This window comes from Plutella xylostella, chromosome 9 (assembly GCF_932276165.1).
Source record: "Plutella xylostella chromosome 9, ilPluXylo3.1, whole genome shotgun sequence".
Lineage (NCBI taxonomy): Eukaryota > Metazoa > Arthropoda > Insecta > Lepidoptera > Plutellidae > Plutella > Plutella xylostella.
Genome location: NC_063989.1, coordinates 11032792 through 11049409, shown reverse-complemented (window position 1 = coordinate 11049409; position 16618 = coordinate 11032792). Strand labels below are relative to the sequence as shown.

The window sequence follows — 16618 nt, the reverse complement described above, 5'->3', positions numbered from 1 at the left end:
CCTTATTATTGAAATGATTTTCATTAAGTACGTAGGTACTGAAAAATACATCATTATCACCCAATAACCATCCACTGCTGAAACATACAGCCCCACCCTAATATAATACACGCATTTAGGATATAAGTATTAAATTTATCTAAATAAAACACACAAAACAATATATTTTGGCAAACAAAACGATACCTTCCTTATTACCTGATATAATTACAAGGAAACCTTATTACGAAGATCTGGTAACCCTAGCCGGAACCGGAAGTGGGTCGGGATGAGCCCCAATTATGTTGTCAGAGAGAGCCTCCTCGCCCGCGATGCCTTATTCATGACGTCATGTGCCTTTGTTTATCGTTATTGCCAATACAAGGGAATGGATGCGTGAATTACTCCAGGGACGGCTTTGGAGGTTAACTTTTCCGTGCGCTGTTTGACACTGACTTTTATTTTTACCTTTAGCGTGAACGTGAAAATAATAGGAGCAATATGAAAGAAAATTGAGAAGAAGCAGTTACAATGTTGCTTTTAAGTTTCATATTTAGATATGGTAGGGTGTTGGTTATGAATCAAAACTAACTGTAACATTATGAATAAAGCTTTTATTATTTCGTAATAAATCAAACTGAACTTAGGAATACTTAAGTACAGAAAATTTACTATAGAACACTACAATGTATCTCTGTCAAACCTATAATATTATTATCTACTTAACGTTACAATGTAGATTGCAGTCCTCACTTGCGTTACAACAGGTATAGGATCATACTTAGCGCCGTCAGCACAAGACAGAGCAGCCGACCTGCGGCAGAAATGACCTCTCTACAGCAACCGCCAGCACCCTGTATATACTCATGCAAAAGCTACATCATTTTCCTCAGTTAGTTGACCTAAAGCTAACAAGTGCCCCCTAATTACGGGCACGATGATCAAAGGCGCGCTCGCCTCAGCGCATGTCAACGCCTAACGCGTTATTTTAGGCACAATCCCAGTCAAGCGTAAGCTTAATCTAGCCAATGACGCATATTAACAACAAAATACTTTAATAAATATTCAAAAAAAATATACTAAAAATGGTTATTTAAAACTGAACAAGCTACCGACACTCTTAACAAATGAGTTGCCCATACTATTGATGGATTCGTATATTTTAGTCTTAAACGCGTCAAGGTTGATGTCGACGAGGTATTGCAGCTCTGCCTTGGTGACGCGGAGGGGGAACTCGGGGGGCTGCGGGGTGTGGAGGGGGGCGGGCTCGGAGTCCTCCAGCCAGGGCGCCCAGGCGTGCTGATGCAGGGCGGGGTCCGCGCGAGCGTCTGGGCGCGCTGGGTGCCGCCCTCGCATGTCTGACCATAGAGCTCGGAGGCGAAGAGTGAGGCGCTTGACCAGCTCTGGGAGTTGCGCCCACAGGTCGTGGGCTTCGTGCGGGTCTTCTATTATGTTGAATAGACAGCCTTTTTCTGGAAATTAAAAAGGAGCAGTTCAAAATTAAGGTTGACTATTAGGGTAAGGAGTATCGCAACGATGGTGATGAATGGATATCTAGAATCAAAATATGAGTCTAACTAAATGCATAGTGCTTACTTCAAAACAGTGGCACCCCTCGTGATTACAGCGAATGGTGTGGTTCTACTTACCATTGTTGGGTATGCAGAGGTCGGTGATGTTAATCTGGCCAGCAGGACTCAGGGTGGATTCGTTTCTTCTTATAATAGCAACATTGATATCGATATCCTTAGCCAGCGATTCTTTGATTACTTTGGCTGTCTCACAATCTAGGAGAGTGCCTTCGTAGGACGGTGATTTGAACCTGACACCCATGAGGGATTCTCCGTAGTAGTCGCTAAGACTAGGATCAACTGTACCGATGACTAGCTTGTAGTCCCCTTCTCTGATGGCGGCCCAGCCGTTTAGGTCATCAATGCTTATGAGCATATCGTTTCTGGCTGACACTTCTCCTTTTCTTATGGCATCCCATTGGTTGACTCCGTCTATTTCAGCCGTGACGTTGCCTCCTGCGGCTGCTACTAGAGTCGGCACCCAGTCTGTGACGTGGAAGAGACCTTCCCAACTATCAGCTTCTAGTTCTGGATGCCACAGGACTGCTGCGGACCTCACAGCTCCGTCAAACGGGGTCCCTTTAAGACCTCGGAGAGGCAGGTTGGTTCCGTAGTTCTGAGTTTTCCCGACGGGAGCTGCGCCGTTGTCTGACACAAATGCGATGATGGTGTTCTGAAGCATTTTGCTGTCGGCTAGAGCGGCTACTATGTCACCGATACTTCGGTCCAAGCTCGTCACCATACCTGGGAAATAACAAACAGTTGTTACTAACAATGTTGGTGTATCTACCTATAATAAATAAATACTTAAATAAACAATTATAGAGCTTCCACTATGTTATTGTATTTTAGACGTTTCCTTATGTCTGGTAAGTAAAGTTGGTTTTCCTTTGCAGTCATCAAATATGTATGGGATTTCGGCTGTCAAAAAACCAATAATATAATGGACAGAGTATAGGTACATAATTTTCTTCTTCTAAATTAACTATGTTACTTTTTTGATAGGATTAGCCAGTCAGAATAGCGTTGAATATGTAGGGTAACGTAACGTACCTAGGGACACTTTCGACTACCCCAAGTTTGAATGAAGATATCGCAGCGTACAACTATCATATTAATGTGAAATTTACTTTATTCGGTAGGATATAATATAATCTATTATCTCTAGTATTTGTGATGAAGCTTTGGTGTAACCAGATTTTTTTTAAATGAAGACAAAAGTAAAAATGCTTGTTTTGACCCAAGGTACGTTACACGTTTGTACCTTGGGACACTTTTAAGTGTACTTTGGGACAAATTGATCTATTATATTTTTGGTGCAAAAAGTCTTGTAATCATCCTTATTTTATAATTACATCGACATCAAATTATCATTAGTTTTTAACGAAATTATATTTTGCGATTCTGTATGAATCTTATGTTCCAAATTGGAACATTCACTTAAGAGGAATATTTTCCCTTTCTTTTACTTTATCTAATGCTTGTTTCAAACGATCCAGACTTACTGCAACTCTCTTCGTTCCAGTTTTACTCTGCCACTAATAAGAACAGAGATTTATTGCGTTATTTAGAAGTTAACAGTCTCCATAGTACAAAACCATAGGATACAGTGTCCCAAGGTACAAACATTATCGTGACCCAAGGTACAAAAAAGCAATATATAACAAAAATCTCAATATTTTTATTTTTATGTTAGGAATCTTTCAAATAATTACCGTGACATAAAATTAAATAACTGATAATATATATGTGACATCCATGTCTCTATTTTGAGCATGCCTCAATGAGATAAAGCAGCTCAAAAAACTATACAAAAGCAAATTTTGACTCCAAAAAACTTCATATTGTCTTCACCACACACTCGATGCCGGTATGATCACGAGACTCACTAGTTTTGCCAAGCGAGTAAAATACTATGCCTAGGGTAGAATATTAATGTGTTTATTTAGCCGGTTTTTAAATAAAATCAATGTCCCGAGGTACAAGCGTCCCAAGGTACGTTACGTTACCCTAGGTATAATTTAGAGTTACTATCTACTCATCACTGCCGAGGCTAATTTCATGCACCTCGTACATAATATTTGCAAATTGTTAGTTATCTGTAATATTGGACTTAACTAATAACGAATTGATATTAAATATTGATAAATGAATATTCAGCGTTGACATCGATTTCCCAATTAGGGATTTAAATGTAGATTTCGTTCGCAACGGGCCTCAAATATCGCGTCGTGCTAATTACACCATCTGTCACAATGTTTGCTCTCAATAGCCTGTTCAAATAAGTGACAAGCGACACGTATTTTTGACAGTATTTGTAAATGTTTGCGATGCCAGCAAAAGCACATTACGTAGGCAAAGAAAAGTTTCCGTAACATTTTCCGATGTTGTCGGAAAAGTAATATCGCACATTCTAGACACGTACTTTACTTGCTGTATTATCGTAATGCCAGCGTATGCGTATCATGAAAGTTAAGTGTTCGTATATGGTAGAAAAAACCTTATTTGTCAAAGTCGCTGAGACTATTATCATACACGTCCCGGCTCTTATTCAAGACTGAAGAGCAGCTAAGGCCTTTGAATCTTGTTAAGTTACATTGCTCTTGCTTTCATGTTTATTACTTGCTTCAGAAATATTTATATTTTACTGAAGGATACCAGAGCGATTTTCTTAAGCAAATCGAAGTAAAAAAGTTTACCATGGCAGAGCTTTCTGTACCAATAGTTGGATAATCGGAGACTGACAACTGGTTCACCATGGTGACATATACCCTACTCTACTTCTTGTGTTTGTCACCGACGCGGTGAGAAGAACCTATAGTTACAAATGCAGTGGCGCTTATTTATTTATTTACTAGCTGTTGCCGCGAGCTTCGCTTCGCCTTAAAAAGTTTACCCGTGGGAATTCCGGGATAAAAAGTAGCATATGTGTTAATCTAGTGTCTCAGTTAACTTAACTCCATACCAAATTTTGTTACAATCGGTTCAGCTGAGCCGTTTTGACGTGAACAAGCCGCGTGCGACACTTGCAGGAAGAGGGGGCGACAGCCGTCGTGGCTACGGATAAGATCACTAACTAACCAGCATAGAGGCGTCTAGTGGAGTGCGCGACGTGGTGGTTCCAGGCCACGGCGCCGGGGGGCGGCTGCAGGCTCACCATGCCGCCCCCGGCGTGGGGCGCCGCGTCCTACACCTGCAGGAAGAGGGGGCGGCAACTGTCGTGCACGCGGATCTACTAACTAACCAGCATAGAGCCGTCTGCAGGTACAGGGGGCGGCAACTGTTGTGGCTGCGGATCAGATGACTAACTAACCAGCATAGAGTCGTCTAGCGGAGTGCGCGACGTGGTGGTTCCAGGCCACGGCGCCGGGGGGCGGCTGCAGGCTCACCATGCCACCCCCGGCGTGGGGCGCCGCGTGCGACACCTGCAGGAAGAGGGGGCGCGCGATGTCGTGGCTGCGAATCACTGTAATCAAGGGGGGAGGGTGTTAGGATTAGTAAAGCGGTGTTGCATGGTTTGGTAGTTGATTTTTTGCTTATACACTTGCGACCAATGAAAAAGTTTCATAAAGGTAAGTTGCTATGACACTGAAACTCTTCCATTGCTCGTGAGTGTATTAAAATATAAGTGTCTATAACATCCACCTATATGCTATTATATTTTGTCAGTGCATCATTATACCGGGGGCTCCAAAGAATAATAAATTGAGCTCTGCCTCAATAGGGAACAAAAGTACTTAAATGCAATGTTATTTTGGTTTGATAATGTTGATATCACATAACTACAATATGAAATACCATATTATTTGTAAGTAAGTAGGTATATTTTTTCTCCACCAAAATAACCTTAATTGCTGAATTTACAAATCAACCTCAAATCATCTTTCTATGATACTCAGCACCGGTAATGCTATACCTACCAATTCAGTAATGATTCTTTGATTAAGCTAACGGATTCAATTTCCTTTTTCAGAGAACACAATATAATGAAGGATCCGTCCTCTCGCTACACAGAAGTAATCTTGCAACTATCTCTGCTCTAATAAATGCGTATTCTGTCACGTAACAATAAATTACTTCGTTCTTTGTAGCTGAATCCACTACTGAGCTAAATATCATTTATCACATTGTAAGAAAGCTCTTTTTAAAGTTATACAATTTTAAGTACCTTGGACGTAATAAGATTTATTATTGATTAAAAGTACTTATAAAAATACTTGTTGCAAAAGGGGTCATTCTGAACAACTTTTGCAATACGACTTTTGTTAATTTGCAAAAAATATAATATATTCTTATCCAGTACAGTTGATACACCATTCTAGAAGACTCTCCTATCTAGTGTTTGAAATTCACGAAAAATAAATAGTAGAGCAAAAGTTGTGCAGAATGACCCCTGAATCACCCGCTTTTGATGTAAGTATACCTTTTTTGCATCATCAAATGTACGAGTATAATATACATTTTAAATTATGAAAAAATAGCCCCTGAAGGGTTAAATTAGAAGGAGAAGGAAGTAAAACACTCACACTGCACGGCGTGGTCTGTGAGCACATCGGTCAGGTGGCCCTGCGGCTCCGGCGCCGGAGTTATGTCGTTGTACAGGTCCAGCCCGAATAGCTGGCTGTTGTTGTAGTTCTGGAACAATAATTAGTAATAATTGTGGTTAATTATGAAGTGTTGGGAAGGAAAAAGTGCATATAGGGGGTTTTTAATAAGGTGCGGAAATCATCACGCACGCTATCCGAGCGCTATAGGACAAAAGCCAATCAGCTAAATGGAATCAGTGTGTATTTTCATAAATTGAGCTAAGACTCTATGTTGAGTTAAAGCTCGGTCTTAATTTTATGGAAATAGATAATATCAACATACCATTTAAAAAAAAACCTTATACGCTAACCAAAACCCATCCTCAACATACCTCAATATGATCGAATGTGTAATAATCGATCGAGTCATCCAGAAAGCCGAAGAACGAGTCGTATCCCCTATTGGTAGGCAGGTAGGCGGGGCGGGACTTGCCGAGCCCCCACTTGCCTACCAGGTGGGTGCTGTAACCGAGCTGCTGCAGCCGCTGCGGCAGGGTCGTCTCCTCGGAGGGTAGGCCGCGGTCCTCGTGGGCCATGATTGAAGGTCCTTGCATTCCTGCGGAGATTGGGGAGTGGGTTGTAGAAGATAAATTGAGAACTGCAACTGCTTGAAAAACAGTTAGAGAAGAGTTATAACGTGCCATGAAATTAGTATTGGATGTCGTAAAGGTATATTGTCAAATATATTTAAAGTTATTGGAGTTTTCGTACGTAACAAAAATAAAGTAATCAGTAATGTTCTCAAAATAGTCTAACTAAATGGATAATAATTTCAAGATCCAAAGGCGTCATTATTCCGGCCCAATAAATCTAACGACTGGAAAATTTATCAGACGACGACTTCAATTTCGGCGCTAACCTGCCTGTAACTGAAATACGTACAAATAATATGTATGTATGTTTGTATGTATTTAGGTAGCTATAGTGCTGTTAATACATACTAGTCAGTACCCCAGTAGACCCAAATCTATGTAGAAAATCTTTTCATATAAAATGTAACTTTTTTATCACTACAGGAATCTAATTCTTGCTTAATTTAACAAAACTTATAGGCCTTACAAGTCATTAACGTATAGGGACGTACAGTCGTACATAGGTACTTATATATTTCCTGACAATAATCTATTATTTGCCTACCTAGTCTAAAAGCTCCCGTAAACAACCATCGGTAATGAGAGGTACATGTTCATTATCACAATAAAATACTAGGTTATTGTTTGTGATTACGAAATTAAATATCGCTTTTGACTATCCAACCGACAAATGTTTTATTAAAACAGTAGGTGCGTTGTTCTGAATGTTATTTCAAAAACATGTGAATGCCAGTTTAACTTATTAATTTGAGGGTTATTTGTGTTTATTTTTACCGTAATTATATTTTGCTCATTAACTGTGAACAATTGTATGTTTGGCTAGACCTGTGCCTACCTGTGTAACTAAGTAGCATGTACTACACTGGATAAATATTGCATAACTAATTGTATACAGAATATTGCAAAAAGGTTTGAGTAAGCAGAAAGAAGTGACTCAAATGGCCATTTTGAACAACTTTTGTTTTGCGATTTTTGAAAGTTCGTGATAAAAAAATGTTATTCAGTACAGTGGATAAGTTGGCAGCCGAGGACGCTTTTTCGTCTACCCCAACATGGAGGAAACTAACCTGATACATCCATCCGTCTTTTCAGTCAGGCGAGCTGCCCGACACATAAATTTTATCCTGCCATTGTTGGTTTTCATTTGTTGGTTTTCTAGGGAAACTTTACTTAATTCACCAGGTATAAGCATATATTCTTAAACGTCACAGGACTCTTGCTTAATTTTACAAAATATAGTTCCTATATAAACAAGTAAAGATCAACGTACCAAGCCTCATAGGGTACTTCCCGGTGAGGAATGCGGTCCTTGCGGCGGAGCCCCACGCATCCGTGTAGTACTGCTGGAGGGAGACCCCCGTGTACATGATAGCGTCGATGTTGGGCGTCAGGATCTGGTTGGAGCCGTGGAAGGAGACGTCGTTCCAGCCCTGGGGAAAGGTGGAGTCGGGGTGAGAATTGGTGATGGTGGGATGGGATTGTGAAGAGATGGAATAGCGGTAAATCCTGATAATTGGAATAGGGCTAAGTCTCGTAAGGTAAATCCTTATGATCAAAGGATGAGATTAAGGTTAACTGACTGCGCAAATAATAATATGTTGTTTCTTCAAGAAAAAAAAGCGGGATTTGAGACGACCGAATGGCGTAGTGGTTAGTGACCCTGACTACTGAGCCGATGGTCCCGGGTTCGATTCCCGGCTGGGGCAGATATTTGTTTAAACACAGATATTTGTTCTCGGGTCTTGGATGTGCCCGTAAAATGGCAATAGGCCCGCCCCCTATTACATTGGGACTAACATAACACTCTGGCGAAAAGTGGGTGCAGCAATGCACCTCTGCCTACCCCGCAAGGGAGTACATTAGTACAAGGCGTGAGTGCGTGTTTTTTTTTTTTTTGAGAGGTAATTTGATGGTGAGGTAGTTCATGGTTCATCTAAAACGCTTCAGCTATTCATAAAAATATTGCAGTAAAAGGGTCTAAAATATTGCAGAAATATTCAAAATGTGTTTTATTATAGAAAAGTTGTCCTTACCAAATCGTCCGCCATGATGATCACGATATTCGGTTGCGGCTGTTTCACCTCTTCTTTATTTTCGTTGGAGATTTCTGGAGACGCTTCCTGCTCTGATGCTGCGCTTTCCGCAGCACTCGCAGAAGCGTTGCCTCCAGCTGATGAGTTGTTCTCCTCAGACTGGTTCTGGTATATTTCAAGAACTACTTCCTTTCGTTTTTGCTCTGTTTCAGCCTCTTGTGTTTTGTTTTCGTTGGAATTAAAAGTTTCTGATTGCGCATTTGTTTGATTAGTGGCAGGGTTTTGGTCATTTGGTTTACCGGTGGCAGGGATTTGGCCATTAGTTTGGTCATTTGGTTTGGTGGTGGCTAGATTTTGGCCATTACTTTGGTCATTTGGTTTACCAGTGGCAGAGTTTTGGCTATTAGTCTGATTATTAGTGGAAGCTTCAGATTGTGATGCTGTTTGAGCTTGCGTATAATTTGGGGATTCTGATTGAGCAGTTGTCTCGGTAGTGGCAGACTTTTGAGCATTTGTTTGAGTACTGGTAGGATTTTGGGCATTTGTTTGATTGTTCGTGGTAGCTTCAGATTGTGATGTTGTTTTTGCTTGATCTCGTGGATTATTTTGTGTTTCTGATTGCGCAGTTGTCTGGGCAATAGCAGATTTTTGGGCATTTGACTGGGCAGTGGTCGAATTTTGATCAATAGTTTGATTATTCGCGGTGGCTTGAGATTGTGCTGTTGCTTGCGCTTGAGATTGCTGCCCTACTGCTTGTGAATTATTTTGTGATTTAGTTTGATTATTTGTCTCTGCTGTTTGTGCCTGATCAACTTGACTCTGTGCTTTTGTGTTATTTTGAGTTGAAGTTTCCGTTTGATTGGCTGATCCAGTTACACTCTGCGCGTTACCACCAGATATATCCTTGGACTGAGATGTACTTACAAAATTTGATTGGGCACTAGACTTTGTGTCATTACCATTCTGGTTATCAACAGATTGTTTATTCGTTTCTGCAGACTTAAAATTTTCTGGATAAGTGTTTTGTTCTCGGGGTTCGATGTACTGTGGATAGTTGAATGAGGTTTCTTTGGACTCAGGGCTCTCGTCAGAGATACTTCTGGAGTTTGCATCCTGCGCCGTCGATGGAGAAAGAAGAGACGAGGCCATCATGGCCACGCTGTAAAGCATAACACAACTATTATAAACTCAGCTTTTAAGAAATCAGGGTTAAGGTTAAAATATACTCATAAAAATTATTCCATCGTTAGTCAATTGTTAGTGAAAATTTGAAATTTGAAATATTTACCCTAGTATTTTGAAGGCGGTGATCATTTTCGTTGATCGTAATCGCTTGGAAGTGTCCAAGTGCTCCCACTACAGCGACTTTGCTAATACGAACTGATGTGGAGAAAATAATTGGAGGTGGAATTATACGAAGCTATTGTGGCTGAGTGATAGCCGATAGCGTCTTAAATAATTGTTATTCTTAGATTATGGTAGCTTCTCAGCAGCTTTTTTGGATAATTTAAGTTTTACGTTTTATATACCAGAAAATTTATGTAAGCTACTAAATAATTATTTTTTATGTAATTTTCAAACTTTTTTAACTTATTTTGCGAAGGTTGGGCAATGACTGAACCTCGCTGAACGCTACGTCTTGTCAGTATGCCACCACCTTACCCCGCACCTGTATACACAATGTATTATTGCCGGTATCTCATTCGTCATTGCCTAAAACTTGAAAATACATATCGGCCTCCAATTAATTAAAACAAATTGTAGGTTATTAGCTGTTTTCCACTTCATGGAAAAAGTTAAGAGCTGTAAGCCGTAAACCCTATGCTGCTATTCATCCTGACATAGGATTTCATTGAGGTCTAACCAATTGATCTATATCTATCTATGTATATCTAGACAGCCGCTAACACTAATAACAATAGGAGTCATTCATTAACCGACATTATGACAAGGCATGTGTCAACTGTTTTTGTAGTAGGTACTTCAGCAAACAGTGAAAGTACTTGTTGAGGAAAATAACAAAAACTACTCATTAGCAGGTGTTTATATTTCTTAGGAACCTTTATTATAATTTAAATAAGTTAATTAAGTCACGCCACGCACTATTAATTCAAATATGGCATTTACTATCATATAAATATACCTATGCTGGCCCGATGAAATAATATCCCGTGCGCAAGTCATCGTCCCGGCTTGTGTGATTGTAGTAAACTAGCGAGCTGACTTCAAGCAGGTCTAAGTGTTAAGGCCGATTCCCCAATTGTGCTTAGAAAGAAAGAAAAAAGGAAAGAAAAAAATATTAGAGTAGCGTATTTAGTACACCTCTACAGGCTCTACATTGTACAATCTAACCATATTTTCATTTTTTTCATATAATTCAGTTGTTCTTAATCCATGTTAAAATTTTCTAACATTATTATTACATTGTATTATGTAGATTCAGGAGTTCCTGCTACTATATGGACAGAATTGGCACTTAATAAAAATAATAAAAATAAAAATAAAAATCATTTATTGGCACCGATAAAACGTTTTTACAATAGTCTGGTGGTTACAATAATTTGGTGAGGAGTTGATCTATATAGTGTTGACAGTGTCCCCTACACTAGGTACAACCCGTATCGTGGGGGACGGTAGGCAGGTTATTTGTATTGTTTGGTCAGGTATTCGTTAGGTGGCTTTATAATAAAATTATGGACCATTAAATGACATTAATTAACAATTTAGATTTTAAACTAACAAAATTAAACTTAAAACCTAAAACCTAAGTTAAGCAGAATGTAGGATAGAATTTAGGCTCGCTTGTACACTTTTATAGGAAAAAATATATATAATAGTTAAGGATAAATAAAGTCAAATAAACATTAGTTAATATATATAAAATATAAGTTTATAAATATATAAGCAAAGTATATGTACTTACTCCAGATTATTACACAGATAGGAACGGTCCTACAAAGGGTTTCAAGGTCATTCCGTTATACAAATAATGTCCTCAGTTTGGTCATAATTCAAACCAGTGAGCCATTTTTTCATGGTATCCTTTGCCTCCTTCATTGTAGCATTATTCATACTACAGTGTTTTATAGCTTTGTTGTATGTATGTGGGCGAAGAAAATTGGGAAACCTTTGAGCGAACCTTGTGTTTGTGGCATGTACGGGCAATTTAAATGTTCTTTTGGATAAGAGAATGGGATAGTCCGTGGAGTTAATTGTATTGCGGTGTACTTGTAGACATGTGCGATAAATAAATAGTTGTCTCATTGTTAGCACTTGGCAGTCGGCATATATTTGAGTTGTGGGGTACCGTTTCGGCTTTTTGAGCATTACTTTCAGTATGGACCGCTGCGCTCTTTCTAATATTAACATACTTGTTTTAGACGCTCCACCCCAGCATGTGATGCAGTATCCTAGGACTGATTGACAGAGTGCCATGTATACGTTACGAAGAGTATCTAACTCTGCACCGTTGCGGAGTAAGCGCATAATATGAATTAGCTTTCTTGCTCTGCCAGAGGTGTATTCTATGTGTTTATTAAAGTTCACTTTTTCGTCCAAGATTACTCCGAGATATTTTAAGGAAGATAGCCTTTGGATAGTTTCGCAAGAACAGGGTTATAGTTGATGTTGACACATATGCATTTTTAACTTAAGAGCTGGATCGGGTGCAGACGCTTTAGTTTTATGAAAACATATATAATTTGTTTTAGATATGTTGAGGGTCAAGAGATTATGTGAAAGCCAAGTTGCAGTTTGAGTGAGGCCAGTCTCTGCCTGTCTATATGTCTCATCCCAATCGTCTCCCGAGAAAAGCATAGCTGTGTCGTCCGCATAGCATACAATTTTGGCTTTGTTGGAGGTTAGGACATTGCTTATGTCATTCATATAAATAATGAATAGCGTTGGCCCAAGAATGCTGCCCTGCGGTACTCCATAGTTAATGGCTGATGGGTCACTTGTAGTGTCAGTAATTTTGGTAAGCTGTTTTCTGTTGGTAAGGTAACTTTTAAACCATGAGAGAGTTTGTCCCCTTATGCCTAGGTTTTCTAATTTTTGGGTCAAAATAGGTATCGATACCGTGTCGAATGCTTTTGCTAGGTCTAGAAAAGCACCCAGGCAGCATCTCCCATTGTCTAAGTGAGAGGTGACAATGTCTAAAAGTTGTGAGACTGCGTGCTCTGTGGAGCGCCCCCGCCTGAAGCCGAATTGGATGTCGGATAATAAGTTATTTTGCTCTAGGTACGAGGTGAGTCTGTTATTTGCAATTTTTTCGAGTAGTTTAGAGAGTAAAGAGAGTAGTGAGATAGGTCTGTAATTAGAGGGACAGGATTTATCACCCGCCTTATATATAGGTGTGACTGTTGCAGTTTTCCAAATCTCAGGAAAACAGCCATTGGACAGGCTTAAGTTGCAAATGTGCGCAAAAGGTTCGATTATGTGTTTGCATATTATTTTAATGAGCGGGCTTTTAATGCCGTCCAGTCCCGGGGCGCTTTCATTTTTGAGTTGCTTGATGTACTCAGATATTTCCTGAGGGTCGGTGGGTTGAAAAAAGAAAGATGATGTTGGGGTAGATGTACTTTTCACTAGGGCAGCAAGTTCAATCTCCGTTTTTCCAGTTAATGAAACTATTTTACTAGCCAAGACTGAGCCTATAGTTGCAAAGTGATCATTGCATTTGTTGATTGAGTCATGTTTGTCTTGAGTTGAAATTATCTCAGTAGCTGGATTATGTTTTGGCGTTATTTCACAGATTGTTTTAATTGCGTTCCATAACTTTTTTGGATGTTCTTTGCAGTCATTTAGCAGGTTGTTTTCGTATTGTGCTTTGACTTTGCGCAGGACATTCTTGTAAAAATTACGGTATCTGGTGTATATGAGTCTGTCTGTTGCGTTGTTAGGAGATTTTCTACTTTTAAGATGCAATCGATCTCTGTGGACCATACAGCGTATTAGGCCTGGAGTGATCCAGGGTTTGGAGTTAATTTTTGAGCGGCTAACTGTTACTAGTTTAGTGTGTTTGTCAATAGAGTTTTTGACTAAAACTGAGAACTTGTTAGTTGCCTCGTTGACGTCGCGTGAAGAAATAATGTCAGTCCAGTCTGTCTGTTTTAGATCCTCCGCTACCGCTTCGTAGTCTGTTTTTAGATGTTGTCGTTTGCTACTGTTCACGATTTTTTTATTTGTAGATATAAAAGCCATGGGTAAATCATGATCACACATTGAGGTTTTACATACGAGAGCTACTGCTTTACTTTTGGATTTAATAAGAATGTGATCTATACACCTATCGTTTCTAGTTGGTATAGTAATTATTGGAGCTAAGCCATGTGCAGCTGTCGTACAGAGATATTCGTTTTTATTCTTATCGTCCCCGCCAGGCATAATATTGATATTTATATCACCCATCAGCAATATGTTTGATTTCTGTTGAATAGAACTAAGGTGGATGTCTAGAGATTCAATAAACTTATCCGTGTTCTTGAATGAAGGTGATCGGTATAGTGCAATTATTGTAAAATTATTCGAAAGCTCAATATTAAGACAGTCAGCTTCCAGAATTGGCGGTTCAGTAATTTTAGCTTGTAAGTAGTTTTTTATATAAACAATGACTCCGCCATTCTGATTTATGTATTCAGAAGAGTGGTAATGTGAGTAACCATCGATAGAATTGACATGTGGATCTTTTCCAAGCCAGCATTCTGTCAGAACAATTACGTCATATACAATATTCAGGCGTTTTAGTAATACGAGAAAATTTGCAAAGTTACACGTGTGGCTCTTAATGTTATAGAGTAGGACCTTGAAGTTGTGACTTTCCAGTAAAAACCCTTTGCATTCTTCGGCAAAATCAGTAGCGTGACAGGTAGCGTCAAGTGTGCTGTCTATATCAGATGTTATTTCTAAGGTGGCCATAGTTTATATTGGGGATAACTATGAAAAGTTAATTTTGTTTTTTGGTCACGCTTGAGATTTGCTAGGTAATTGGACTGAATGCCTGAGATAGGGTTGGGGTAGCTTGGAAAACGGAGAGGGCATGAGTAATATGAAGATAAATTAAATGAAAATAATATACTATAATAATACATAAAAGTATATAAAAACAGAGTACACATAAAGGTTAGCGTAATGTTGTGTTTAAGTGAAATAAATTTAATCTTCGTTTGGGGTAGGTGTGGAAGCGAGCCTGAACTTAGAATACTTATCAATGTTATACAGAGCATTGCACTGAGGTAGTTCGCTATACAATTTTTAAGTGAAGTAAATTTAATCTTCGTTTGACGTGGGTGTGGAAGCGAGCCTGAACTAAGAGTACTAATCAATATTATACAGAGCATTGCACTGAGGTAGTTCTCTATACAATTTTTACTTAGAATACTAGGATAACATTTACTATGATTTGGCTTATTTTTCAAGAAGGAACATGGAGTGGACGGTTCTAGAACAGGTGTGGATTCAATGTGTTTATGCGCTGGGAACAGAGACTGTGACTTTCCCAAAGATACGCTCAATGTCATCGCAGTTTCGTATTTGTCTGGGTGACTTGTCTTGCTCTCTGCGGACGTATATGCAGCCGTTTTTGACCCAGGTATATCTGAATCCTGCTTGTTTGGATCTGGTCCTAGCTTCACGAAAAAGTCTGCGATTTTCTTTCTTATTAGACTTATTAGATAACTTTCTCTTTTGCAAACGACAAATTTTATTGACCTTTCAAACTTTGCCTGTGAGCTTTTAAACATTTCGTATTACATTACTTAATTAAATTTCAACAAACTGAAAACTAAAAATAGGTCTTAGGTACTGAAGTAGGTATTCGGTACAAATGTCATTGTTAATAATTATTCAGAATTGACTTCACATTATAAGGGCTTTCTTCAAAAAGAGGTTTCTATTCTATTCTCTGTGGGGGTGTCAGTACCTGCACCTGGCTCTCTCGAATGGAACCTTTGTGCATATCCCCAAGGTCTAAACTGCCTTCCTAAGCTTGGACCATTTCCCACCACGCTGGTCCACTGCGGGTTGGTGGGTTCACATAATCTAGATGTGCTAAATCTAGATTATGCAGGTTTCCTCACGATGTTTTCCTTCACCGTAAGAGCAATGGTATACATTGTACTTAAATTCAGAAAAGAACTCATTGGTACATGTCAGCGCCGGGATTCGAACCCGCATCTCTGGCGTGAGAAGCGGGCGCTTACCCGACTGAGCTACCACCGCTCTAAGAGGTTTTTATTTCGACATCTTCGATTTATACAGGAATAAGAAGTCCAACATTACAAAAACATCCAAGCTCTGAGAGGTAAATCAATAATAATAATAAAAAATTGTAGCTCCCGAAAATCGAACCCCAGAATCAGTGCCAGAGTTATAACTGTAGAGAGTCAAATAACATCAAAAGTAAATTTAAAGTGACAAAACTTCTGTACAAAGTTTACTGAAACATTATACAACAAGAAATTCCTTGGACTTTTTGGTTTATAAAACACCCATTTGCATGAAACAGGCTGTAAAATGTTTACAAGAAATTCAGCCGTCCAAGTTTCTTTGAATAAGTATATTATTATAGGTAAATTCACGTAGGGTTTGTGAAATGATTGTAGTCATAATACATTTTTTAGACATTTAGTCTATTCTTGGTTACCCCAAAAGATGATGACAGAATAAATTTATAATTATAATAGTCGAGTTATCGTATGATTAATTAGGCACTTTCGTACAACCATACTCTACCCAGTTAAGCATGTTACAACAATTCAGTAATGCTATTTATTTCCCAGTTATCAGCTAAGCACCCCTACGTTCCGTATAAACCGTCGATTTTCTACAGCTGTGTATAAGAGGCTACTCTTTTGACA

The 16618-nt window shown here is 39.1% G+C and overlaps 1 protein-coding gene and 1 long non-coding RNA gene across 3 annotated transcripts; one reads left to right on the top strand and one right to left on the bottom strand.

Annotated features, from left to right (window-relative positions):
* Window positions 1-573: 573 nt before the first annotated feature.
* LOC105390596 lies at window positions 574-10259 on the bottom strand. Of its 2 annotated transcripts, XM_048623082.1 has the most exons (9): window positions 10051-10259; window positions 8763-9921; window positions 8000-8159; window positions 6469-6692; window positions 6077-6185; window positions 4948-5016; window positions 4632-4715; window positions 1629-2294; window positions 574-1451 (listed from the first exon to the last, which is right to left on the bottom strand). In XM_048623082.1, the coding sequence occupies exons 1-9, from the start codon at window positions 10074-10076 to the stop codon at window positions 1069-1071; spliced, it is 2880 nt and encodes a 959-aa protein (XP_048479039.1). In that variant the 5' UTR covers window positions 10077-10259; the 3' UTR covers window positions 574-1068. The 2 variants fall into 2 exon arrangements, with proteins under 2 accessions (XP_048479039.1, XP_011560228.3); XM_011561926.3 differs by lacking the exon at window positions 4632-4715 and having other exon boundaries at window positions 4864-5016; window positions 10051-10258.
* A 5253-nt stretch (window positions 10260-15512) lies between these two features.
* LOC125488962 lies at window positions 15513-16077 on the top strand. Its single transcript, XR_007266626.1, has 2 exons — window positions 15513-15647; window positions 15989-16077. It is a non-coding gene; the product is annotated as an uncharacterized LOC125488962 (long non-coding RNA).
* Window positions 16078-16618: the final 541 nt, after the last annotated feature.